Here is a 25,281-nt window from a genome sequence, read left to right as displayed (position 1 = left end):
TGTAAGACCTGAAACCATAAAACCCCTAGAAGAAAACATGCAGTATGCTCTTTGTTACTCGTCTCAGCAATGTTTTTTTGAGTATGTCTCCTCAGGCAAGGGAAACAAAAGCAAAAATAAACAAATGGGACTACAGCAACTAAAAAGCTTTTCCAGCAAAAGAAACTATCAGCAAAATAAAAGGGCCACCTACTGAATGGAAGATGGTATTTGTCTGATGAGGAGTTAATATCCAAAATATGCAAAGAACTTGTAGGATTCAAAATCAGAAGAATAAACAATTTAAAAATGAACCTAGGACATGAACATTTTTCCAGAGACGACATACAAATGGCCAACAGGCACATGAAAAGGTGTTCAGCATCAGTAATCACCAGGGAAATGCAAATCAGAATCACAGTGAGGTACCACCTCACATCTGTCAGAATGGCTATTATCAAAAAGACAACAAATAACAAGTGTTGGTGAGAATGTGGAGAAGAGAACCCTAGTGTGTTGGTGGGAATGTAAACTCGTGCAGCCACTATAGAACGCTTCCCTGGTGGCTCAGACAGTGAAGAATCTGCCCGCAGTGTGGGAGACCCGGGTTCATCCCTGGAGAAGGAAATGGCAACCCACTCCAGTGTTCTTGCTTGGAGAATCCCATGGACAGAGGAGCCTGGTGGGCTACAGGCCATGGGCCGAAAAGAGTTGGACACCACTGAGTGACTAACACACACACCATGGAAAGCAGTATGGAGGGAGGTTCCTTAAAAAAAGGTTTAAAGTAGAACTACCACCCAATTTAGCAGTTCCCCTTTTGGGTATTTTCTAAAGAAAACAGAAATACCAATTTGAAAAGATATATGTACCCTTGTGTTTATTGCAGCCTCATTCACAATAGTTAAGGTATGAAAGCCACCTAAGTGCCTATAAATAGATGTTGGGTAAAGAAGATGTGAAAAAAAAAAAAAAAGAAGATGTGGTATATATGCAATGAAATACTAGCCATTAAAAAGAATGAAATCTTACCATTTGTGACACTGTGGATGGACCTAGAGGGTATTATACTAAAGTGAAATTAGTCAAACAGAGAATGACAAGTGTTGGCGAGGATGTGGAGAAAAGGGAACCCTCACCCAGCTGTTGGGAATGTAGTTGGTGCAGCCACTATGGAAAGTAGTATGGAGGTTCCTCAAAAAGTTTAAAAGAGAACTACCATCCAATTCAGCAGTTCCACTTCTGGCTGTTTTTCTGAAGGAAAAAGCCATAAAAAAGAATGAAATTTTGTGACAACCCGTATGATCCTAGAGGCTATTATGCTAAGTGAAATGAGTCAGACAGAGAAAGCTAACCACACATAATTTCACTTATATGTGGAATCTTAAAAAAAAAAAATGGGCAAAACAGAAGCAGATGCTTAGATAAAGATAACAAATGGGTAATTGCCAGAGCGGAGGGTTTTGGGAGAGGGGGAGACTTAGAGATACAGACTTCCAGATAAAAAATAAATGAGTCAGAGGGAGGAGCTTTACAACATGGGGGAAATAGTCAGTAATGTTGTGATAATTTTGTCTGGTGACAGATGGCAGCTAGATATATTGTAGAGATAGTGTCATATATTAAAATAATCCAGGCTCTGTGTTGTGCACCTGGAGCCAACATAGTGTTTGTAGGTCAATTATACTTTAATTAAAAAATAATAATAATAAATCCTTTATAATTTAAAAAAAAATGATACAGAACATATTTATCTCCTGTGAATGTACACCTTTGCAGGAAGTTCACCCATGTCTCTCCAGGCTCAGATTTAACTTCTGATGTTGCCTTTGGTTGCTTTAGATCAGCTTGCCTGTTGTGGAATTACACAGAAGCAGAATCCCTCAGGGTGTTCTCTTTTGTGTCGGAGCACTGTGGTAACAGCAGGGCCCCTCTACCTCCGGTATGTAGAACGTGTTCTTCTCCCAGGTGGCAAGGGGGCAAGGGCTCCCCATGCCTGAGCAGCAGTGGGAGAGGCGTGAACCTCTTAGTTCCAGCCTGAGTTTATTCCCATCCAGCTTCATGGTCTTGAATTGAAATCTGAGAGTCCCGATTCCGATATATATAAAGTAAAATGCTATAAAAACCCACACAAGTCTTCCTTCTCACCTCGAGGCCCCCTGTTTTGAAGGTCAAAGATGAGCCAGACTCTCCTCCCGTCGCGCTGGGCATGGTGGACCGCTCTCGTATCCTGCTGTGTGTCCTCACCTTCCTCTGCCTCTCCTTTAACCCCCTGACCGCTCTGCTGCAGTGGGGCGGGGCCCACGACGCAGACCAGCACCCGCACTCAGGCCCTGGCCGCAGCATGCTGTCGCTCGAGTCAGGTAGGTGGAGGGCGCCTCCTGCCACCCGGGCACGAGTGGGCTGCTGTGGCAGGAGAAGGCCCTGCCTGCAACCCTCTTGGCTTGTCACCAGGTCCCAGAAGGCTTTCGCAGTGGGCCCCCGCCTGCTTGCTTCTGATAGCGACTGGCATCAGTCTCATGCACAAGTAACAGGGCAAACCTAAGTTCAGTCAGAAATAGCAAAACAAATCAGGACTCTGCTTGGCTGTGATTGGGGTTTTGGAGGTATGCCTGTTTGGAGGAGGATGTGGTCTACTGCCTGAGTCGTTAAACCAGCTGCAGAGCCCTGCCTTGGCCAACAAAGATTTGTGTGGCGTCCTGCCCCATTGTGACAGGGGCTCCAGGGCTTCTATTGAGGCTGTGGAATTGTCCCAGATTTTCTAGGTGTGGATTAATTGCATATATTTATTCGTGCCCTAGGCACTTAGACATTGTTACTAAATGAAACAATCACATTTGTTCCAAACATGAGGGAGGAGGCTGCTTCCTGTCACCCCGGGGTCGGTCAGGTGCCCCACAGTTCCCCCAGGGCTGCCCTCCGTGGGGGGGCCCTCCCTCCCAGGCTCAGCTCAGACGCTCCTCCATAGGCTCCAGGGGCTGGCTCGACTGGATGATGCCGACGCTGCTCCTGTGGCTGGTGAATGGCGTGATCGTGCTGAGCGTCTTTGTGAAGCTGCTGGTTCATGGGGAGCCGGTGATCCGGCCGCACTCGCGCTCCTCAGTCACCTTCTGGAGGCACCGGAAGCAGGCAGACCTGGACCTCGCCCGGGTGAGTCTGCGAACCGGCTCAGAGACCATCATGCTCAGAGCGTGGGCATCCTCTGTCCCTCTTCTTCAGGGTCCTCTCTTCTCAAAGGTACAGGAGGGAAGGTTCAGGTGTCATACCCATTGCATGATGGGAAAGGAGAAGAGCGTTGACCCCAGTTTCCCAAGTGTGGCCTCCAGGAATGAGAAAAACACAGACAGGGTCTTCAATACAGGTCTTCAATCCTCGGTCAGAGTAATTTCACTGCATATTTGTCTAAAACTGTGGTTCTCAAACTTCAGGGTCATCAGGACCACCCTGAGGGCCCACCCCAGAGGTTCTGAGTTGGTAGCGGGGAAGGGGTGGGGTGGAAAACCAGGAATTCACATTTCTAACAAGATCCCAGGGACTGATGATGCTCCTGGTCTCTGGAGACCACACTTTGAGAACCTAAAAGCCTAAAAGATCACATGGTTCATCGTCTCCATCCATGTTATCATCTTATGTATGAAAAGTACTGGGGGAAATTCTGCATAGAATATTTGCTTAAAGATAGAATGCGGTACAATCCCAATTTAGCAAAAAGGCTGGGAGGAAGTATATCAGAATGGCAGCAGTCATTCTAAGGGATAAGATTCCAGGTGATTTCTTTGTTCTTTTCTGTAGCTTTCTGAGTTTTCCCAGATTTTTCTTCACTAAGCATGCATTACTCTGATAACCTGGGGGTCTGAAGAGAAAGTAAGAGTTTTCACTAAAGCGAAACTAAACGGCTGCCCCAAGGCCGGCGAACATTACACCTTCTCGCTTCCTGCCAGGGGGACTTTGCCGCGGCTGCGGCCAATCTGCAGACCTGCCTGTCGGTGCTGGGCCGGGCCCTGCCCACCTCCCACCTGGACCTGGCCTGTAGCCTCTCCTGGAACGTGATCCGCTACAGCCTGCAGAAGCTGCGCCTGGTGCGCTGGCTGCTCAAGAAGGTCTTCCAGCACCGGCGGGCCGCCCCAGCCACTGCTGCGGGCTTTGAGGAGGAAGCGAAGACCAGCGCCCGGGACGCAGCCCTGGCCTACCACAGGCTGCACCAGCTGCACATCACAGGTGAGGGCTGGCGGCCGCGGCCTGGCCTGCCTCCCAGTGCCCTGCGCCATCGCCCCACCCGGGCTCAGTTTGGCAGTTTTTTGCCCCAGATGAACAAAGTCCCCTTTACAACGCTTGTTGAGGATGGTTAGACCAACCGTCCACCCACGGCCACGGCTGTGAAGATTGCAGTTCATCATTGTGTGTGCTTAGTCACTCAGTCGTGTCTGACTCTTAGCGACCCCATGGACTGTAGCCCACCAGGCTCCTCTGTCCATGAGATTCTCCAGGCAAGAATACTGGAGTGAGTTGCCATACCCTCCTCCAGGGGATCTTCCTAACCGTGGGATTGAACCCTGATCTCCCACATTGCAGGCAGATTTTTTACCATCCGAGCCACCAGGGAAGTCTTTCATCATTATAAGACACGTGTTTTTTTCACTTTAACATCTCTGCACCAGGCTGTATCCTCTACACATTGAGTGTCATGGTTGAGTTGGCAGTGCTTTCTCCTTGGTGGTGCTTAAGTTAATGGAGAAACTTAAAAATTGATGGCGTCTTAGAATCAGAGAAACATGATCCTTTATTTCATTCCATGAAGTCCTGCTGTAATAGAGAAGCAGATTGGTCAGCAGGTGAATTACAGTTCAGTGTGGTTTAGGGGTCACAGGAGAGTTGGGTTTCAGCTGGGAGGGGAGGGGTCCCTGTTGGGTAGGGCCCTGGGAGGCTTCATGTCAAATCCTGGCTTTGCATGGAAGGAGGCATTGGAGCTCACCAGCTCTGCCTAGGGGATGTGCCTTCCGGGCCGGGGGATGTGTTCCTAAGGAAGAGGCTCCTCTGTGTGAGGGGAGGGTGATGGGAGCCAGCGCAGTGGGGGCGACGGCATCGTCAGGCCTGTGCTCTGAAGCCGAGAAGATTCGCTCCAATGAAGAGGCTGCCTTTGGGAGGCCTTGTGGGAGCCGGTGCAGGTGCTGAGAGGACAGACAGAGAGGAAGGAGCAGGTGGGGTTGACAGGCCTTGGGGACTCATTGCCTGGGAAGGGTAAGGGGCTTCCCTGGTTTCTTGCTTGAGAGTTGGGGTGAATCATGTTGCCACCAATAAAGGTGGGGAGAACAGGAGGCGCACAGCTTTCTAGGGAGGACGTGAGACATCCAGCTCGGGACCCTTGCCCACGAGACACTGAGGAGGGCTATTCAGTGATGGGGGCTGTACTGGATCTGCCATCCATGGAAGGGAGCTGGGTCTCTGGTCTTCGGGTGAGGATGAAAGCCATGGGCGCTGATGAGAGGGCTTGTGATGAAAGGGCCCCTCTAGGGCATGTGGGAGGAGACCCACACAGAAAGGACAGGGAGTGGGGCAGAGGCTGACCTAAGAGGTGATCAGGCAGGAGAGGCCGAGAGGCTTGGTGTGGGGGGAGGAAAGGGTTCAAGAAGAGAGGTTGCTGCTGGGATGTGGGTAAGACGAGGGCAGAGAGCAGCCGTGGGTGCAGTGACAGGAAGGCCATAGGCAGCCTGGTGGCTGGGGGAGCTTCGCCCGGGGGTGGGGCGCTCCCAGGCCCCAGGGGGATAGAGATGAGACACTGGGGCAGCCGTGGGGCTGGAACACCTGCGGCCTTGTAGAGCTCTCGCAGCGGGGCCCCATGTGCAGACCCTCCCTGCTTCCCCATCCATCCTGAGCCCCTGGGGATGGAACAGGCTCCATCCAGGTCTCTGATCCAGAAGCTGCATCTGTTGAGGAGAATTCCAGCTGGGATGTTTCACACTGCTCATCCCCCACACTCAACCCAGCACTCAACGGGCCTGGCCCTGAGCAGGACCCCAAGAGGACAGAGTGACTGAGAGACGACATGGTCCCCACACTGCCTTCCCTGCAAAGGAGAAAGCCCAGTTGGTGGTGCCTCCTGGGAAGACCAATACCTAAATGTCTGTGCCAAATGAAGTCTGGGGCCTGATATGAGACCAGAGAGACTGGGTGGGGTCGGGAGGCCTGGCTGGCCACCCCCACAAGGGTCAACCTGCTCCCCTCCCCGCAAAAAAAAAAAGGCAACTGCTTGTGCTGGCCACCTTCCCTTGCTGTAGTGAGGACCAAGGCAGGTGTCAGTGTGAGAGCCTCAGAGCCTCGACAATGCCCTGGGGTCTGGTCCCAACCTCGGGGTCACTGCAGGTGAGCCGTGTGGCTCTCACGGGAGAGTGCAGTAAGCATCTCCTGGCTGTCCACCTCCCTGCCAAGATGTGTCCGGCCGTCACGGCTCAGTTTTGTGTAACTTCCTTCCCTCAAAAGGGTGTGTGTTTATAGACTGTGGGATCTTGTTGAAGCAAGATAAATTCAGATCAGCTTTTATTTTTTTAGCCTTACTTGCACCATTTGGAAACATGGGACTGTATTAGCAGAACACGGCCATGCTGTTGACACTGTTTGGGAAAATGCTGCATCTAGCCCCCCAGAATCCTGTCCACTCACCCGCAGTCCTGACCACTTCTGTTACCCAGGGCTGGGGCCGTGGGCCAGGCGTTTGACCTGTGCTTCCTCTTGTCCTCAACCACCTGTGAGGTAGAAGGGAGCACAGAGCTACTGGGTCGCAGGGCTGGCACCCCATCCAGGGCTGTCTGATCACAGAGTCCACCAGCTTCCTTGCCATGGTTCTGTCCTTGTTCTGATGGTGCTGGAGGAGGCAGGAGAAAGCATGGGTTGAGGGCCTCTGTCAACATTCATCATCCCATTTCTGCCGCTACAGGCAAGCTTCCCGTGGGATCTGCCTGTTCTGACGTACACATGGCCTTGTGTGCGGTGAACCTGGCTGAATGTGCCGAGGAGAAGATCCCACCGAGCACGCTGGTGGAGATCCACCTGACTGCTGCCATGGGGCTCAAGACCAGGTGTGGAGGCAAGCTGGGCTTCCTGGCGGTGAGTGTCCTTCACTTCCGTCCCTTGGACCTTCTCAGAGCGCCCTTCCCAGCCGAGTGAGTGAGTGAGTGAAAGTTGCTCAGTCGTGTCCAATTCTTTGTGACCCCATGGACAGTAACCCTCCAGGCTCCTCTGTCCCTGGAATTCTTCAGGCAAGACATCTAGAGTGGGTTGCCATTCTCTTCTTCAGGGGATCTTCCTGACCCAGGGACTGGTCCTGCATCTCCTGCATCGCAGGCGGATTCTTTACTGTCTGAGCCACCAGGAAAGCCATTCCCAGCCAGGAACCAAGATGTAAAACTTGGTGTGGGCCCTCCCTCAGTTGCTGACCACCTTGAGGGGTGGATGTACACTCAGTGGGTCATTCCACAGATACTTGGCAGTAAATGAAATAGACAGGAATTCCTCCCCCCAAGCCATTTTAAGCGGAACGAGGCATTCTAGTGCCCTGAGGTGTTGCTTCAGTGATAAGAGTGACCTTGTATTCAAGAGGCTAATATATGACTCTTCTGCTTAGAATCTGCTGGTCGTGTCTCCTGGTTCTGTTATTAACTGAGAGGCATTCTGTTTGGTACCTTGTGTTGATCACAGCTCTGTGGGTCTAGAAGTGGAAAACACTGTATGTCTTGTGAGGGGCTCGCGTCAGACTCCGGGTGGAGACCATGGTTTCCTCCAGTGTGCCTGGCACAGGGCCAGCCTCGGGAACTCTCAACTGGATAATTCACAGACTGTGTTGCCAACTCGTTCACAGCCTCTGCTGACCTCAGGCTTTCTCTTCCTCTAGCAGACACAAGCATGTCTTATTCAGTGTCGGCTTTGGGTTGGCTACCCAGCACATCAGCTGTGTTCAGCATAGAATGATCTTATCCCCCCATCCGTCCGTATCTTTTAATAGCACTGATGTGCTGAGAATGAGCAGGAATGTGCCCAGTGCTGACACTGATGTGCTTGAAGTGTGTCACCATAATCTGGGTGACAGAGGACACGGGAGAGGAAGACCGTGTTTCCAAGACCCGTTCACTCAGCAGAGGTTACTGAGGCCAGGCACTCCCCGGGGAGGACGTGCAGTGGCAAGCAGGACTTTCGCCCTGCCAGGGGTGCTCACAGTTGGACAGGAACCCAGATCAGGCCCAGGTCTTCGGGGCAGCAGGATAAGGTGGGGTCTGGATGGCTGCCTGGAGAGCATGCTGAGCTCCTGACCCTGTCTTAGAGGAAGTCAAGGTGGCCTGTCTGGGCTGGGAGCAGTCCTAGTGCCCTGGACCAGCGTCAGCACATTTGTCACTTCTCTGCCCCCCAAGAAGTTTTGAAGGCATAATCAAAGTATAACATACACACAGAAAAATGTGTCCATTTTAACTTAGCAACTTGATCACTGTGTGATACATTTTCACACAGTGAATTTACCCACTTAACAGCCACCCAAATCAAGAAGTTGTGTGTTCCTGTCACCCCCAGAGGCCTTCACCCATGCTGCCTGCCCCAGAGGTGACTGTCGTTCTGAATTCCCTCACTGTAGTTTAACCTCCCTGCTGTTTGTTGTTCCTGGAAGCTTTTTATTAAAGTACAATATGCCTGTAGAAAAGGATGCAAATTATAAATACACAGATCAGTGACTTCATAAAATGAACACACCCTTATAACCAACAGACAGATCCGGAAACAGAACATGACCCAGACCCCGGAAGACTTTCTTGGGGCCCTTGCCATCAGCAAACTGCCACTCCCCACCCCAAGCCCCCCAGCCAGGTAACCGCCATCTCAATGACCTCAGATGTTTTGCGTCTATCAACTTCATATGAGGAGAGCCACACCTGTGTCCTGTAGCTGTCTGCCCTCTTCCGCTCAGTGCCATGTGTGAGGTTCATTTATGTTGTGTGGTTACAGATTGCCTGTTCTCGCCACTGCATGGGAGTCCACTGTATGACCGAACACTTCCAGTGGACTTGGGGGCTGTCTCCTGTTTTGGGTACTGTGAATAGTGCTGCTGTGACCATTCCTGTTCCTCTCAGTGGGCGTGTGCCTGCATCTCTGGTCTGGCACTGCTAGCTCAGAGGTTTTCATATGCTCAGCTTCAGTATCCACAGCCTGGCGGTTTTCCAAAATGGATGAACCAGTTTTCACTTCACCAGCAGTGTAGAGAGTTTCAGTTCTGTACCCTGAGCAGACAGGATAGTTCTGTGTTTTTAGTCCTTCTGGTGGTATCTCATAGTTTTCATTCGCAGTTCCCAGGTGGTTAACGATGTGAGCCCCTTTTCATGGGCCATCTGGATGGTCTCCTTTGTGAACACCCTGTTAAGTCTTCTACCTTTTTCATTTGTGATATCTGTCTTTCTTTTGGTTCAAGAAGTTCTCTGCCCGGATCCTCTGTTGGAGGTGTGCTTTGCGTGTGTCTCCTCCCACTCTGTAGCTTGCTTGTTCTCTCTCAGTGGTGTTGGTTGTAAGCACAAGTTCTTAATGTTCGTGAAATCTAGTCTGTTCTTTTCCTTAACAGATATATCATGTCCTGTTTAATATTCCTTTATCCTACCTCAGTGTCATGAAAACACTCTACTGGGTGTCTGATAGACCCGTTATTTTTAAATGTCGTACGTAGGTCCACCTGGAACTGGTTTTTTTATGAGTTGGAGGCAGAGATGCCAGATCTACTTTCTTTTTCACGTCTGTCTCCCTGTCTCAGAATCTGTTGTTAAAATGACTGACTGCTCGCCACTGCACTCAGTGGCCCCTTTTGCATAAATTAAATGTCCGCGTGTGAGGACTCTGCTTCTGGACCCTCCGGTCAGTTCTGTTGTGCACCACCAATATCACAAGATCATATATCTAATATGTCTGGAAGTGTCGGTCCTCTGGCTCTAGTGACTAGTGTATGCTGTTTACCTTCCTGTATACATTTTAGGATCATTTCCATCAGCCCGGAAATCCCAGCGGGGTTTTGACTGTCCTTGTTGCTAAGATGCAGCTGCTCTGTGAGAGGGACTCGTCCGTTTGAGGAATGCATGTGTGTAGCAGCTGAGGATGGGGGAGATGGTCCCCCAGTGAGTGCCCCACCTCCCCGAAAACATTGAATGTGCCTAACAAGCAGTGAGCAGTTTTTTGTTACCGCTGTTGTTTTGTTTTTTTTTGCCACACAGCACAGCATGTGGGATCTTCTGTTTTTGTTTTTCTCTTTTCTTCTGGACTGTGCCACGCATCATTTTCTTTTGGATTCAGGCAACCATCTCCAGGTTCCCCTGAGAGAGCCAGCCTCCTTGGTCCATGTCCTTTGAGTGGCACTTTGGCAGGGCTATTTCTGACCCTGGCATTCAAATCTTCTGAGACCGTCACATTAGCTGATGGTGCTCAGAGCCTAGTAAAGGTCAGAACCGTCAGGCTGAACCAGCAGAGGAAGCAACCTCCTGGGTTGTGAAGGCAAGGCTGCCGTGTGACGGGTGAGGCCCAGCCCAGCAGCCGCTCCTCCTCCAGGCTCCCTGCACTGCGCTCTTCTCTCTCCCCTCCATCCTTCTCTGCTGAGTTTCTCATTCAGATTGTACTGTATCAAGTGGTTTTAGTGGGTTTTAGAATAAAGATTTGTTGTTGTTCAGTCACTATGTTGTATCCAACTTTTTGCGACCCCGTGGACTGTAGCATGCCAGGCTCCTCTGTCCTCCACTGTCTACCGGGATTTGCTCAAATTCATGTCCATTGAATCAGCAATGCTAACTATGTCATCTTCTGCTGTCCCCCTTCTCCTTTTGCCCTCAGCCTTTCCCAGCATCAAGGTCTTTTCCAGTGAGTCAGCTCTTCACAACAGGTGGCCAAAGTATTGGAGCTTCAGCATCAGTCCTTCCAGTGAATATTTAGGGGTGATTTCCTTTAGGATTGACTGGTTGGATCTCCTTGCAGTCAAAAAAATGACACAATTTCTGAAAACATGGATGGATATCATTGTCCCTGCAGGCTTATCCCTGGGCCCTGGAGTGATGTTATCTTATGGGCAGAAGAGGGGCTTTGGAAGCAGGAGCTCTCTAGTAAAGAGGCTTTCAGAGTCTTTTCCTCATGAGACCAATGTTCTCATCAAGGGCTCACCCAGGTTTGGCAGTGGGCGGGGGGGTGGTCTCTCTCTCTCTTTTTTTTTCAATATTCATTTATTTATGTGCTTGGCTGTGTTGGGTCTCAGTTGTGGCACACAGGATCTTCATCACTGCACGTGGACTCTCTAGTTGCAGCGTGCAGGCTCAGTAGTTGGCAGCACATGAGCTCAGTTGCTGCACAGAATATGGGATCTTAGTTCCTCAAACAGGGATCGAACCCGCGTCCACCTGCACTGCAAGGCGGGTTCTTAACCACTGGACCACCAGGGAGGACCCTAGGGGGTTCTCTGGAGGGTGGACAAAGCCCTTGCCAGGCCAGCCTTGAAGGGGGGGATCACGCAGGCCTGCTTGCGTCCTGGACGAGCCTCATGGCGGCCCTCTCACTCTGGCGCTTTCTAGACTGATAGTGACTGTAAATGACAGTTGCCGGCCACTTGCCGGGTGCCTGTTCTAAACTCTTCACACTCGGAGGTGAAAGAGATGAAAATGAGTCAAAGCAGAACACAGTTTTACCTAAAAATACTCTGAAAGATATGTAATTAAAATGGTAGATAAGAAAAAGTCTCAGGATCCAAGGGGCCGCCTGGCTGGAATGCAGGGTTGGACAAGGTTGAGGGCGGGCATGCTGTGGGGGGGCAGGGGGGCCTGGGAGAGCCTGGTTCAGCTCAGCAGGTTGGATGCCAGCACGGCCAAGAACAAGATTCAGGTCGGGTTGGGCAGACCCAGCAGGACAGGGTGCAGCCGAGTCCCCAAGGGTGCCTTGAGCCCCCAACCCCTTCCCTCTGGGGTTTGTCATTGAGCCTGGTAGGTTCCCCTGGAGCCATCGCCCTGGTTTCCGTGGGGGTGTCTACTTGCTGGCGTGGAGGGTCCCAGCCCTCCTGCTGGCCACCCTTCCCTAACCTGCCTCCACCACTTTCTGACGGCCTCCTGCTGGCCGCAGCTGGTGTCCACCAGCCCGGTGTCACAGTGGTCTTTGTCCTTCCACAGAGCTACTTCCTCAGCCGCGCCCAGAGCCTGTGTGGCCCCGAGCGCAGTGCCGTCCCCGACTCGCTGCGCTGGCTCTGCCATCCCCTGGGCCAGAAGTTTTTCATGGAGCGGAGCTGGTCGGTGAAGTCGGCTGCCAAGGAGAGTCTGTACTGTGCACAGAGGAACCCAGGTGAGAATGCCTTGGCCCCTGGGGACCCCCGGTGCTGCCCCCAGACACATGGAGACACAGGGTGCCTCGGCCGTGAGTTCCTTACACTCAGGAGCTTGTGAGCCTGGTCGCCAGCGAAGCTGGGTTTGCAGCTCGCCACTGGGCCACTCAGCCCTTGATCCTGGCATCAGTCACCCCGCCACACATCTCCAAGGGTGACTGAGTGCCAGCCGGAATCTTGCCCTTGTGCTGGGCGCTGTGGAGACTCAGCAGGTGTGGAGGAGCTGCTCACTGGCCCCGGTCTCCCGCTCCTGCCGGAAAACAGACAGACATAGACGGAGCAGTTAGGGAACAACAGGCGACAGACGGTCGTCAAGTGCTCAGGGTGGTGGCAGAGACAGGGCTCCGGGCGTCGGGGGAAGAGGCTGGCTGGCTGGCCCTTGGTTTCTGACGGTGATCAGAGTCGACTCGCCCGGCCTGGGAGCGGGCGGGAGAGGCCGGTCAGGTTGGCCCAGGCTTGAGCAGCCAGCGGCTTTGTGCTGTCTGCACTTTTCCTCTCTCTGAACTGGGAGTGTGGGGAGTCAGACGTGGTCGGCAGGTTCAAGGGTGTGTGTCAAGCATTTTGTGAGGATGGCAGGGTCCATTGTCGTTTCTTCTCAGTAATTCTGTTGTTCAAAGTAAAAATGACGCACGACCCCAGAGAGGAAGGGCAAAAGCAGAAGCCATCATCAGTCTCGGATGCGTGGCCAGGCTGCTCTGTCCGCAGTGGAGGCTGCCCCTGGCCCTCACGCCTCTGGTGGCTCTGGTTCTAGGCCTTGTCACCCAGAATATATTCCCAAGTATCCTGCCTCCCTGTCCTTGTCAAGTTGAAACCCACACGTCTGTGGCGTGTGAATGAGGGGAAGGGCCTGGTGACGCCCTGTTTGGGGCCTGCCAGTCGGGGGACTTGGTGACAGGCAGCTGTCATTGCCAAGCATTGCCAGGCTTCTTGTTTAATCGGCTCGGCCAGACAACTTCTGGCCACAAGTCTTGTGTGAAGGCTGTAAGCGGGAGCTGGCTCTTCCTCAGCCTGTCAGGTAGGGGTCTCGGTGGCCATCCTCCTGAGCCGTGGGAGAAGGGGTGGCCTCTGAGACTTGGGGTGGCTGTCCATCTTCCTGGTTTCTGTTTGCTGACAAGGGTCGTGGCCATCACCTTACTGCTCCCAGCCTTGAATGAAAGGACTGAGTCTTGTGCCAGGAGACACAGCACCCCTCATGCCCCCCACTGGAGCCAGTCCAGGACTCGTGTAGTCTTGGACTTGACCACCCTCCCCCTGCCCACCCCCCACTTCTGACTGTTCAGCGAGCAGTTCTGGGGTTTGGTTGGGGAGGTTTGGCCCCATTCAGTGGGTCCCTCCCCCACACTTTGTTTTCTCTGTAGGACAAACTGAGCTCATACGTGAGCCCCACTCACCCCTCTCCTGGCTTCCTCTTCTCTTAGCCGACCCCATTGCCCAGGTGCACCAGGCCTTCTGTAAGAACCTGCTGGAGCGAGCTGTGGAGTCCTTGGTAAAACCTCAGGCCAAGAAGAAAGCTGCAGACCAGGAAGAGGAGAGCTGGTAGGACCTAGGATATGCCCTCCCCCCGCCCCGCCCCTGCCTCAGGCTACCCCCCTGGGTAGCACAGATGGAGCTCTGAGATTCACCTCCCTTAAGGAAACGAGCCCCAGTGTGGCCACTGCAGGGAAATCCAGTGATTCTTTGATGTTGATGTCTCAAGCCTGGCAGCCCTACGAGAGCCCTCTGTGGGCTCAGAGCTGGCTTCTTTGCCTCTTGCTGACCCACCTAGTATATCACTTCCCCCTTTTCTCCTTTCTACCTGTCTCTTCACTGAGTGGAGTCAGTTCTTGGAGCAGGTTGTGGATTTGATTTTTTTTGCTTTGCCCTTTGGCAGGGGGAGGGTGGCCTGTGGAATGGAGCATGGGAAGCTCAGCAGAAGGCAGACGCCTCTGGCCCAAACATCTTGGGGACCCAGACTTGTATTGAGAGGTCAGGTGGTGTCTTATTCTTACGGAGTCACCGAGCACAGTCTTTCCTTCACAGAGTCAGACCTGAGAGGCAGACAGGTGCCAGCATCGCTCTCATTCAAGGCCCAGGTCCTGATGAGAGTGCACCTGGGCAGAGAGGGGATCTCCTGCCTGGGGGATCAGAAAACTTCTGGGCAGAGACCACGGTTGAATTGGGTCTTGAAAGGCAAGGGATGAAAGAGAAACCTTGCTCTTCCTGCAGAGTGTCAGAAACAGTGTCAGGGCAGCCTGGGGTGAGCCGGAGTGGTTGGTGGGGCAGTGTTCGGGGTGTGCCTGGCCCTGTGGGCCTCAGAGCTGGGGGCTGACCAGCCAGGCCATGAGTGAGGTCCTTGTATACATTCTGATGTGCGTGGGACCCTTTCTTTTCTTTGCAGTGAATTCTCCAGTGCTCTCGAATACCTGAAATTACTTAACTCTTTTGTGGACTCCGTGGGGATTGTGACCCCCCCCTTCTCTAGCAGCTCCGTGCTCAAGTCGGCCCTTGGTAAGCACCTTGCAGGCGGCTCCACGGGCCTCAGGTTGCTTGACTCAGTTCTTCACAGCCCTTGTGTCTCGGGGGTCCAGGGTTAGTTATGAGTCTGCCACTCAGGAACCTTCTCTGGCTCTGAGGTGTGTATCTGCAGTCCCCACCTCACCCCCATCCATAGTTCCCCTCGCTGGGCTGTGTTTTGGGGTCAGGAAATCATGATGCTACTAGAAGTGGGACGATGAGTGAGTCTGTGATGCTGCCCAGGCCCTGGCTGGCCAGGACAGGTCAGGAATGCTCCCAGATGCTCAGAATGGGCAGCAAGTGGTCCAGGCCCCGGGAGCTGGTGGGGAGACTCACCTTTCAGTACACAGTGGTCCCTGGGGCTGCTCTTGGGTCTGACACTCTCTGCTGGAGAGGCCTTTCATCCGGTGTCCGTACTGCTCCGGCACCCACTGCCTCGGGTGGCCGCACAACTGCTGACTGAACTGGCAGCAGGACATTCTTTGCTTCTGTCTCTAAACTGCCCTCCAGATGACAACACGAGAGCTGCTGCCTCTTGCGTGGCTGAGGCTGCAGGAGAGAGCGTGGGGCTTCCTTTGACGACTCTCCCCACGGAGGGCAGGATCGCAGGGAAGCAGCCTCCCCATCGCAACCTCTGACCTCATGGCGTGTCTCATTTCCTAGTTGAGAAAACAGTGCGCTCTTAGGCATTTCATGTGCAGGTTCACTGAGAAACTAGGCCTGAGAGAGGAAAACACTAGAAAGATGTTACCCGCATCATTACTATACATATCCTGGAAACACTGTTTTTCACAACCGTTGGAAGTTTGAGTTGTTTCCAGCTTCTTCCTTAAAAAATAACACCATAGTGAACGTCTTTTTTTCCTCTCTTTAGGCTCATTTCTTTGTGATGGATTTTCAAAAATGAGATTCCTAGGTTAATAGGAGTGAACATTTTTAAGGCTGTTAAGGCAAATTGCCAAACGTGTTCTGAGATAGGGCTGGTGGGTGTGAGAGGGCAGCCCACAGGCCCCAGCTTGTCGTCTGGAGGGAGAGACGATAGGAACAGGGGGGCTCTAGTTTCCACAGTGCTTGAGCAGCGTTTGGTTCTGTTTGCCTCTAGGCCCAGACGTCGTCTGTCGGTGGTGGACGTCCGCCATCACCATGGCCATCAGCTGGCTCCAGGGAGATGACGCTGCTGTGCGCACTCACTTCACTGAAGTGGAGCGAGTCCCCCAGGCCCTGGAAGTGACAGAGTGCGTAGCCCTCCTTGACCTCTTGCCCGCTTCTCTCCAGGGGAGCCCCTGGTGCCAGCGGGTGCCAGGCTCGCTGTGTTAGTGGGGGCAGGGAGTGGGTCTGCGTGGCCATCAGCGTGAAGGGTCAGGCAGCCTGGGGACAGCACAACAGATGGAGAGATGAAGCGAGGGGGCAAGGGCACCGTGGAGACTCCAGACGTGGCGAGGTGTGTGTGTGGGGGGGGGGGGCGAGGTGTGTGTGTGTGTCTGTCTCTCTGTCCTCATGCTCCCAGGGCTCCTCACACAGACTGATGGGCAGGGAGAGCTGGTGGCTCCTTCTACTACAGAAGGTCCCGGTGGAGCCCGGCAGGCCAGTGCTGGCTTCTGAGGCCCAGGGATCCTCTCGTGTGCCGGTGCTGAGTCTCATTTCCTCTCGACCACCCTCCACCCCACCAGCCGTATCACTAAAAAGGCCTTTAGCACAAGGCATCACCAGAGAGCTTTTGACATTCCTCTTGGGGACTCATGCCTGCCTCTTGGGGGCATTTGGCCTTTAGTGGCGGGCAGCCTGCCAACACCCTGGCTGCTTCTGACTGGATCTGAGTGTCCCTGACATCTTCTGCCACTTGAAGAAATTGTGAAATGCCCCAAGGCAGGAAGGCCTCACTGGGGCTTCCCTTATAGCCAAGGCTGTCGTGTTTCCCGCCAAGCGGGCACTTACCCGGGAGAGCAGGAGGGAGCCGAGAAAAGCAAGTTTAGGCAGCTTCACCACTCCCAATTTCATTTAAGTAACCCCCTTTTAAACTCTGACCAGTGAACGCCCACCCAGGGTGTGTTGTCTTCCAGCTGACGCACCCAAGCAGACTGAGGCCCAGCAGGTAAACCGTCTAAAGTCATCTCACTTCTAAGAACAGGCCCTGGGGTGCAGCTAAAACCCCTCCAGGCATTCCCTCCCCCCAAATTCAGCCACCCTGGGGCCCCTTTGCTCTTTGGTTGTGGTGATGCTGTGGGACGCCCCCCCACCCCAACCTCCCCACTCTCTCCCTGATCTGCTCCATGAAATGAGGCTGTTTCTCCAGAGTTGAGCACCCGGCCTGTGTACCTTAGCGAGTGGGTGCAGATAACAGGGCCAATGTCGTATGTCCCCACAGGGCGCGGCGAGTGGTACTGTGGCTCTGTAGAGAAGAGTAAACTGACTCACGGGTTTTTTTTTTTTTACTTTGTGCTCTTCTACTTTTTTTTTTAACCTTTTATCTTATGTTGGAGTATAGCAGATTAACAATGTTATGATAGTTTCAGGTGAACAGCAGAGGGACTCAGCCACACACAGACATGTACCATCTTCCCCCTGAGGCACAGATTGTTTAAGTGACCATCTTGAGTGACTGTTGGTGGTGGGGCCGGGGTCTCTGATCCCTTCCCCTTGGTCACATGCCACATTTGGGGGTCTCCTGCACCCCTCCATGATTCCATCATCCACTCAACGAGTGCTTAGCTGAGGGCGTACTTGGTGTCAGCTGAGTTCTAGGTTCTGGGAGGCCACAGTGAACGAGACAGTGAGTTATGGCCATAAGCAAATAGATAGTGGCCCGCCCCACTCAGCTCTCCACTCTGGGAGCCGTGGCCTATGCCAGGGGCCAGTCTCAGCTCCCAGGAAGCAGGCAGCACATCATGGGAAGGCGTTCTGGGCCAGAGGCAGGTCAGTCTTTAGGAGTTCACACAGCGCCTGGTGAGGGCAGGAAGCTCACAAACCTACAGCCGGTGTCGGGGGAGCAGGGGGCCTGAGCCAGGGGGGCAGCAAGAGGAGGCTTGCAGGGGGCTGGGCAGGAGAAGGCGGACCAGAGGGCCAGCAGGTGAAACAGGTCTCGGGAATAAGTGGGGAATGGGTATTCCAGGCAAAGGCAGCCGCGTCAGCAGAGGCGAGGAGTGAGGAAGGGAGCAGAGATGAGCTCCGGTTGCCTGGATCCTGGAGCTGGGTCAGAGGCTGAGAAGAGCCTCGTTCAGCGCCTGCTCTCCTCCACTCCCCTCACTTCCTCCTGCAGCCATGCTCCCACCTGGATGTTCTCACATGTGTCAGACACTCAGGGCCTTTGCACCTGCCATGGCCTCTTTCCAGAACCCTCCTCCCTAGAAATCCATGTGCCTGCTTCCCTCGGGTTCCTTCTGCACCATTGTCACCTTTTCTGTGAGGACGTCCTTGGTCATCCTTTATAAAATGCCATGCCCTGGCTCCGGGTGACTTTCCTTCATGGCCCTCGCAGCGCCTGGCTTTACACAGTCAGCATCTAATGTGTTGATCATCCGACTCCCTCACTAGGAGTGTGCACATTTCTGGAGTGAAGAAATGCTCCCTGCTTAGGGCCAGGGAGCATCCCTCGCTCAGGGCTGGCATTTCCAGTCTGGAGCTGGGACCTAGAACCATTATGGTGGCCTTTGGTCCAGCAGACCCACATGTCACAACAATGTGGGGATGGCAGTGGCCGGCTTGGGCTCCCAACCTTCATTCTACCCAGGTGATATGCGCTGACCTCTTGCCTCTCGCCTCTGTCACCGCCCAGGAGCCCCCTGGTGAAGGCCATCTTCCACACCTGCAGAGCCATGCACGCCTCGCTCTCTGGGAAGGCAGACGGGCAGCAGAGTTCCTTCTGCCACTGCGAGAGGGCCAGTGGCCACTTGTGGAGCAGCCTCAACGTCAGTGGGGCCACCTATGACCCTGACCTCAACCATGTGAGTGGGGGCGTATCTGGCCCCGGGGGTGGTGCTCATCTCTGCTGGGAGAGAGCACTCTGACCTGCCGTGAGCCACCCGGCCTGTGGGGCTGCGCGAAAGGCAGGCCAGGTAGCAGCCCCTCCCCCAGAACCTGGCCCGGTGGTCCGGGGGTTTTCCTTTCAGTACTTGGGACCAGCATGTTGCCATCTGGGTCCCGGGTCCTGCGGGCCCTCGGCTCGGTCAGCCCCAGGTGGACCTCAGCTGGCCAGGGCATACATCTGCTCTGGCCCCCGCCCCTCGCGCGCACACCCTGGAGCGGGCGGCTGTGGTGCATTGTAGTTGCATTGCATGTTCTGGCGGTACCCATGCAATGTTTCCACAGTGCATCACAGAGGCCTGCCCGGCCCTCGAGAGACTCCCCCGTGCCTTGCTAGAGGGACTGTGTCACTGCTGGGGCGCGAGGCAGGGCTGTCCGGGGTCCGGGGCAGGGGAGGGGAGGCGGCGTTTGCTCACCAGGAGGAGCCTGGTTCACTCCGGAAAGGGAGGCCGGAGGTGTGTCCTGAGGGTCGGACTCCGAGGCCCTCACTAGGGTTGGTCTGGCACCTCTGGCTGAGGTCCTCCCTGGACCTGGAGCCTGCGGTGAACCCGAGATGACATGCCAGCCCTGCAGGACAGATGCACCCGCAGGGCCCGAGGCTCGCTCTGGGTGGTTCCTCTGCTGGGCCCAGTAGTGTTTGTCTTCATGGAGCCGCAGACGAGTGTGAGGAGGAGAGAGAGGCTGCAGGCACCTGTGTGGGAAAGTGCGCCTGGAAGAAGGGGCCCCCACAGAGGCTAGCGTCCGTCAGAGGCAGAATTCAGCCCCAGGCTGTTACCTCACCTCTCAGAAATGCTACCTTTGGTCGAGGAGAAGGGTCTCATCCATGTTCTCCACCAGTGCTGTCAGCAACCAAAAAACCACTGTGGCTGAGGGTCAGGCAACATACAGGTGGGAGGTGTGGGGCAGCACCCTGGAGAAGGGGACGCCAGGCTGGATGAGATGGGAACGGCCTGGAGGCATCCATCAGCGCCTGAGGGCAGCACATGAGCCACCTTGAGAAGCACTTTCCCTGGCGCTGAGGGTGAGCTAGGCCACACCAGCCTGGGCTGAGGCCAGTGCTCCTTTGTGACTGTCCTTTGTGACCCTGCAGCCCTGTGTGGTGCCGGTTTTGTGGGTGGGGAAACAGGCTCAGAGGTGAGGTCATGTGTCAGGGCCACATAGCTATGGACAGGAATCCGTGCAAGACTAGACCAGTAGATCCAAACCCCAGCATTGAGCCTCTCTGCAGGTCTGCCTTCTTGGGTTCCTGTCTCCCCCGCCCACCACAGAGGCCACTAGGGCCAGACCTGGGCCCCATCCGTGGAAGCGAGCCTCTGATCCCTGCTCCTCCATCTCCAGGTTCTGATCGCCCTGCAAGGACAGGGCCTCTAGGCCACCCATGGGCTCCTGGAGGTGGGAGGGGCTCCCAGAGGTGGGAGGGGCCGGCGATTTCCTGTCAGAACCACCCCGGTTTTATTCCTGCTCTCCCCATTGTCTCCTCCATGAGGCGCTGCCCCTTTCTGAGCCTTGGCTTCCTCACCTGCTCGATGGAAGAGCAGATCTCCCTACAGGGGCCGTGGAAAGAACTAGATGACATGAACTGAAGCTCACTCCCTGGCGGTTCTCTTGCTCCCTGATTTTCTGGGGCTCCCCTTTCATCCCAGAGCTGCCAGGTGTCTGGTCGGGGAAGACCTGGTGGGTGCAGGGACCCTTGCCGTGGTAACCAGCCAGTCACCTTCTCCTTCCTCATGGCCCACCCCGCAGGTGGTCCAGCTGCTGACCTGTGACCTGCTCCTGTCGCTGCGGACAGCGCTGTGGCAGAAGCAGGCCGGAGCCAGCCAAGCCCTGGGGGAAACCTACCACGCATCGGGCGCCGAGCTGGCTGGCTTCCAGCGGGATCTGGGCAGCCTGCGCAGGCTGGCACACAGCTTCCGCCCGGCCTACCGCAAGGTAAGGCCCAGCCTGCTGCCAGGGAGGGTGGATCGAGGCGCCAGAACCCAGCCCAACTCTGGCGTGGGGTCATGGAGTCGGCTGACATGTCAGGTCCTGGGCTGGGTGCCGTTCATCCCTTTGTTTGGCTCATGCTATGTGTGCCCAACCCTGGCGCGTGGCAGTGAACAGTCCGCATGGCACAGACAGGCCAGCTGAGAGCTCGCCTTACCAGTTAACACAAGGGAACGAGAAGGGGCCCCTAGTCTGTGCGAGGAGGGGTGGGACGGCCACGAGGGAGCGCGGCTAGGTTTTCATAGTGGGTGTCAGGATCCCCTAGAAATGTGTTTAATACTTTTTCTGGGCCACTGGGGCTTTAGTTCTGTGCTTGAGAACTCTCCACGTAACATCCCCTTGGCAATGAGGGCAGTTGTATAACCCACTTAGTGGATTCAAATTGTTCCCGTGTTTACCTTTATTGCTAATCAGGAGTAATACAACTCAACATATTTTCCCTGAATTGTTTTCCAAAAATTCAAGTGAGAAGGCCAGTGTTAGGGGCGGGGAAGGGTTGTATTTGGAAATGTGCAAAAAAGAAGGGTTTCGGGTACAGCTGCCCTCACCCTCGAGTGCTCTGGGACCCTCATGGGGTTGCAGGGAGCCAGGACAGACACTGCAGATGAAATAGTCATGTGAGAACCACCCCCTTCACGGTAGGAAAGAGGAAGTGCACCCAGGGGCGGTGGCCTCCTCACAGGCCTCCTCAGAAAACATCCCCACCTGCCTCTCCCTTCCCCGCCTCACCCTGGCCTTCCAGGGCAGCGCCACCCTCCTCACACCCTGAGGTGTTGGGGTGTAAAAGGAACTAGAGACCTAGGGAGACCCCTTCTGCCCTCCCCGCCCCCGTCGGTGACTCCAGTTGACAGAAGAGCCACAGGTCTTCCTCCTGGAGACCTTCTGAACTCTGAAGAACAGATCGTTTCTGAAGAAACCAAAGGACACAGGCCCCTAAGCCACCTCGAGCTGTCCCCCTGCCTCTCTGTCCTGTTTTCAAGCTGAGGCAGCCTCCAGCGTCGTGAGGGTCCACGCCGCCTATTTGTCCTCACACCCCGGAGCGCACATCGGTGCTCTCCATCACCGTCCGCAGAGGTGGCCCTTAGCCTGCCTCTCGGTGTGCTCTCTCACTCCAGCCCCACCAGCTGGCCTGTGCTGTTCCCCTTTCCTGCCAGGCGTGTGTCCAGGGTCAGAGTGAGGACGGGAGAGGTTGTTTTCAAAGGGTGAGCAGGGCAGGGTGTCGAGAGGAGAAGGGGTGTGGTCAGGGGGCAGATGCGATGCTGCAGGGAGGGATGCCCCCAGGGACACAGACAGGTGAGGACGCTGGGCTTGTGTCCTTGGGCCCGCCAGGTGTTCCTGCATGAAGCCACCGTGCGCCTGATGGCGGGAGCCAGCCCCACCCGCACCCACCAGCTGCTGGAGCACAGCCTGCGCCGGCGCACGGCTCAGAACGCCAAGCACGGTGAGCCGGCTCGGGTCGGGCCGGGGAGGGCAGCCTGATGTGGCGGGTAGCCAGGGCATGTCCGAGAGGCGCTGTGGGGCTGGACGGGCCTCGGTCAGGTTGTTGTGGGTCCAGCCTCTCCAGAGTGAGAAGGGGATGGTGGGGGGTGTTGTCCCAGCGCGGGAGCTGGGCCCCATCTCAGCCCCATCACAGAATGATAGAGTAATGTGTGTGGCACCCGCCAGGGTCAGCTCATCTGTCTGTTGAGCTGAACCTCCCCTGCCTGGGGGCGGGGGACTTAGATACACAAGTTCTCACCGAGCCCTGGGGACAGCACCGCGTTGTAGCGGGCTCTCAGTGGGTATGTGTGTCTCCTGGTTCCCACAGGAGAGGCGGACGCCTGGCCCGGACAGCGAGAGCGGGCCACTGCCATCCTCCTGGCCTGCCGCCACCTCCCCCTCTCCTTCCTGTCCTCCCCGGGCCAGCGGGCCGTGCTGCTGGCTGAGGCTGCCCGCACCCTGGAGAAGGTGGGCGACCGGCGCTCATGCAACGACTGCCAGCAGATGATTGTCAAGCTGGGGGGCGGCACCGCCATCGCCGCCTCCTGACCACGGGGCTCTGCCCACCTCGGCCGCCGCCTCCCTTGGTCACTCTCCAGTTCCCTCTGTCTCTGAGTCTCCTCTGTCTCTGAGTTTCTCCCTCCTCCCTCTGTCTCTCTCCCTCCTCCATCTATCTCTCTCCCTCCTGCTCTGTCTCTGAGTCTCTCCCTCCTCTGTCTCTCCCTCTTCCTTCTGTCTCTCTCTCCCCTCCGTCTGTCTCTCTCCCTCCTCCCTCTGTCTCTCTCCCTCCTCCTCTGAGTCTCTCCCTCCTCTGTCTCTCCCTCCTCCCTCTGTCTCTCTTTCCCCTCCCTCTGTCTCCCTCCTCCCTCCGTCTCTCTCCCTCCTCCTCTGTCTCTCCCTCTTTGTTTGTCTCTCAGTCTCTGCCTCCTCCTCTGTCTCTTGTGTCTCTCTCCTCTTCCCTGTGGGAGCTGAGGGACAAACCTTGGCTTTGGAGCGGTCACCTGCCGAGGCTTCTGGACCACCTCTGGCTAGTGGGCCCCTGGGAGCTGCTGCGGAGAGAGGCCCCAGTGGGCCTGAGCGGGAAAGATAGGGCGGGCAGGAAATGGGGGTTCCCTGACTTGAAAGTGGCAGGGGGAGCTCCCAGGCTGCCCAGTCCCACCTCCAGCCCTCCCAGGACTCTTTTTTTCCTCTGAAAATCTCCCCACTCCCTTTTCCTGCTTCCTTGTTTTTTTTTTAATCAGGCTTTCCCTCTGCGGGACATAGGTCTCTGGGCACCATGCGCTGCACCCGTGGCGCTGTGCCCAGCACACCCCCCTTTTATATGAATGTTTTTATATCTGTGTGCTTGGAGTTGCCGTGATGCAAGGCTGAGTTGCTGTGGCATCTTTATTTCTCTCCCCGGGTCCACGTCCCCTCCCCTGTACCTAACAAAGTGAATTCATTGTTTTCTCTTCATTACACAGGACAGCCAGGGGAGGAGCGAGCCCAGCCCTGGGGAGGTGGGTGGGAGGCAGGGGGCAGGCTTGGGGATGGGTGAAATTGTGTTGGCATTATTTTTTAATTTTTTTAAAAAATAAATGGTCTTATTTAATTGTCCTGTTCCTTCCCACTCCCCCGCCCCCTGGGATGTCAGCCCAGTCTCGGGGTACACCCCCAGGGGGCTGGGAGAGAGAGTCACCCACCAGGACTGAGGACCAGGGGCCTTCAGTGTGGGTTCTCCGCTCTCTTGGGCTCCCTCCCACCCCAACTCCTACCTCCACGGTCTATTTTTATCCCTAATTCTTGACCTGAACATAAGCCAGGCTGGCAGGGACCAGACCCCAACCCGTCCCCAGACAAGCCCCTTTTTGAGGTGGGCACAGAGTTGCCCGAGGTGGGTACTAGGATCAAAGCCCCCTTCCTTGAGGGGGTCCTGTGAGGAAGAGTGGCCCCACTTTTCTGGATGCCCAGGCTTGGCATCTACCTGGGGCCTGAGGGCTGCCTGGCACCCGGGGCCTGCGGGGAGGCCAGGAGGGGCTGCCCTCCTCCCTCCCTGTGCCTCTCACCCCCTTGGGCTGGTTGGGGCAGAAAGTGGGCAGGGGCCCCAGCACAGACTGAGGGTACAAACAGCAAGGGCTCCCCTCAAGGGCCCCCCGAGAGCAGGCTTCACCCACGAGCTTGGACCTCACCCACTTTTTCTCTTCTGCCCCCACCTTAATTTATGGCCCCTGCCCCCTGGGTGAGCCAGCCTTTGTGTCATGTGTATATACCGTGCCTTTTCTCATGATGGTTTCGGGGGGGGAGGGGGTGGGTTTTTCACTGAAACGTGGGCAATGCCTGTGGCTTCCTTGATATGGAATCATTCACTGTGTCCTGGATGTAGGTTATTGAATAAACACAGATTGGTACCACCTGGCGTGAAGCGTGTGGGGTCTGTGGTGTGACTGCTGGGGTGACCGGCCAGGCGGCTGCGTGGCTTGGCCTCCAGTGGGTCTGGAACCAGGGGTCATCTCTCCCCCTTTGCCAAGAGGTCCCAGGGGCTTTGGGCTGACAGACCTTCCTTGCCTGCCCATGCTCCTGGCCCCATCCTCCCAGCGCCAGCTGTCTGGCTCACACTGCAGGGCTGGGACAGACCTGGGCGAAAAGGGGTGTTGGTGGTGGTGGTGCTGGGGTCAGAGGTCACCGTATGCAGGACACAGCTCTGGTAGCTTAGCAGACGGCAGCAGTTCTTTGGGATTTGGGGTGCTAAGCCCTCCTGGGTTCACCCCTGAGAAGCCTCTCCTCAGTTGGGTTTCCCCATCTCCTTGGAGGCAGAGAGCTTCTGAGATGTGGCTTGCAGGTCACATCTGAGTCCAGCTCCTGTGCTTCCCAGCCAGGTCCCCTTGGAAGTGCGGGTGGCAGGGGTGGGGGGGGCGTCCCTTCAGCCTCCACAAGCCTGTGGAGACAGCCAGCCCCTGCCTGTGATGGCCTGCTGGCCAGTG

The 25,281-nt window shown here is 55.4% G+C and overlaps 1 protein-coding gene across 1 annotated transcript in view; it reads left to right on the top strand.

Moving 5' to 3' along the window:
• Window positions 1–22,996, top strand: part of SREBF2 (sterol regulatory element binding transcription factor 2) — a 54,658-nt gene extending 31,662 nt beyond the window's left edge. Inside the window, exons 8-19 of the mRNA XM_043440083.1 lie at window positions 2,150–2,342; window positions 2,948–3,129; window positions 3,921–4,197; window positions 6,911–7,080; window positions 12,138–12,306; window positions 13,765–13,882; window positions 14,724–14,833; window positions 15,942–16,074; window positions 18,612–18,780; window positions 20,603–20,788; window positions 22,172–22,283; window positions 22,650–22,996. Coding sequence (XP_043296018.1) covers window positions 2,150–2,342; window positions 2,948–3,129; window positions 3,921–4,197; window positions 6,911–7,080; window positions 12,138–12,306; window positions 13,765–13,882; window positions 14,724–14,833; window positions 15,942–16,074; window positions 18,612–18,780; window positions 20,603–20,788; window positions 22,172–22,283; window positions 22,650–22,870 — 2,040 coding nt within the window. The 3' untranslated portion in view covers window positions 22,871–22,996. The remainder of the gene's footprint in view (window positions 1–2,149; window positions 2,343–2,947; window positions 3,130–3,920; window positions 4,198–6,910; window positions 7,081–12,137; window positions 12,307–13,764; window positions 13,883–14,723; window positions 14,834–15,941; window positions 16,075–18,611; window positions 18,781–20,602; window positions 20,789–22,171; window positions 22,284–22,649) is intronic.
• The last annotated feature ends 2,285 nt before the right edge of the window (window positions 22,997–25,281 follow it).

This window comes from Cervus canadensis, chromosome 21, assembly GCF_019320065.1.
Source record: "Cervus canadensis isolate Bull #8, Minnesota chromosome 21, ASM1932006v1, whole genome shotgun sequence".
In the NCBI taxonomy this organism is placed as follows: Eukaryota; Metazoa; Chordata; class Mammalia; order Artiodactyla; family Cervidae; genus Cervus; species Cervus canadensis.
Note: the sequence above shows the minus strand (reverse complement) of the source record. Positions and strands in the feature narration are given on the sequence as shown.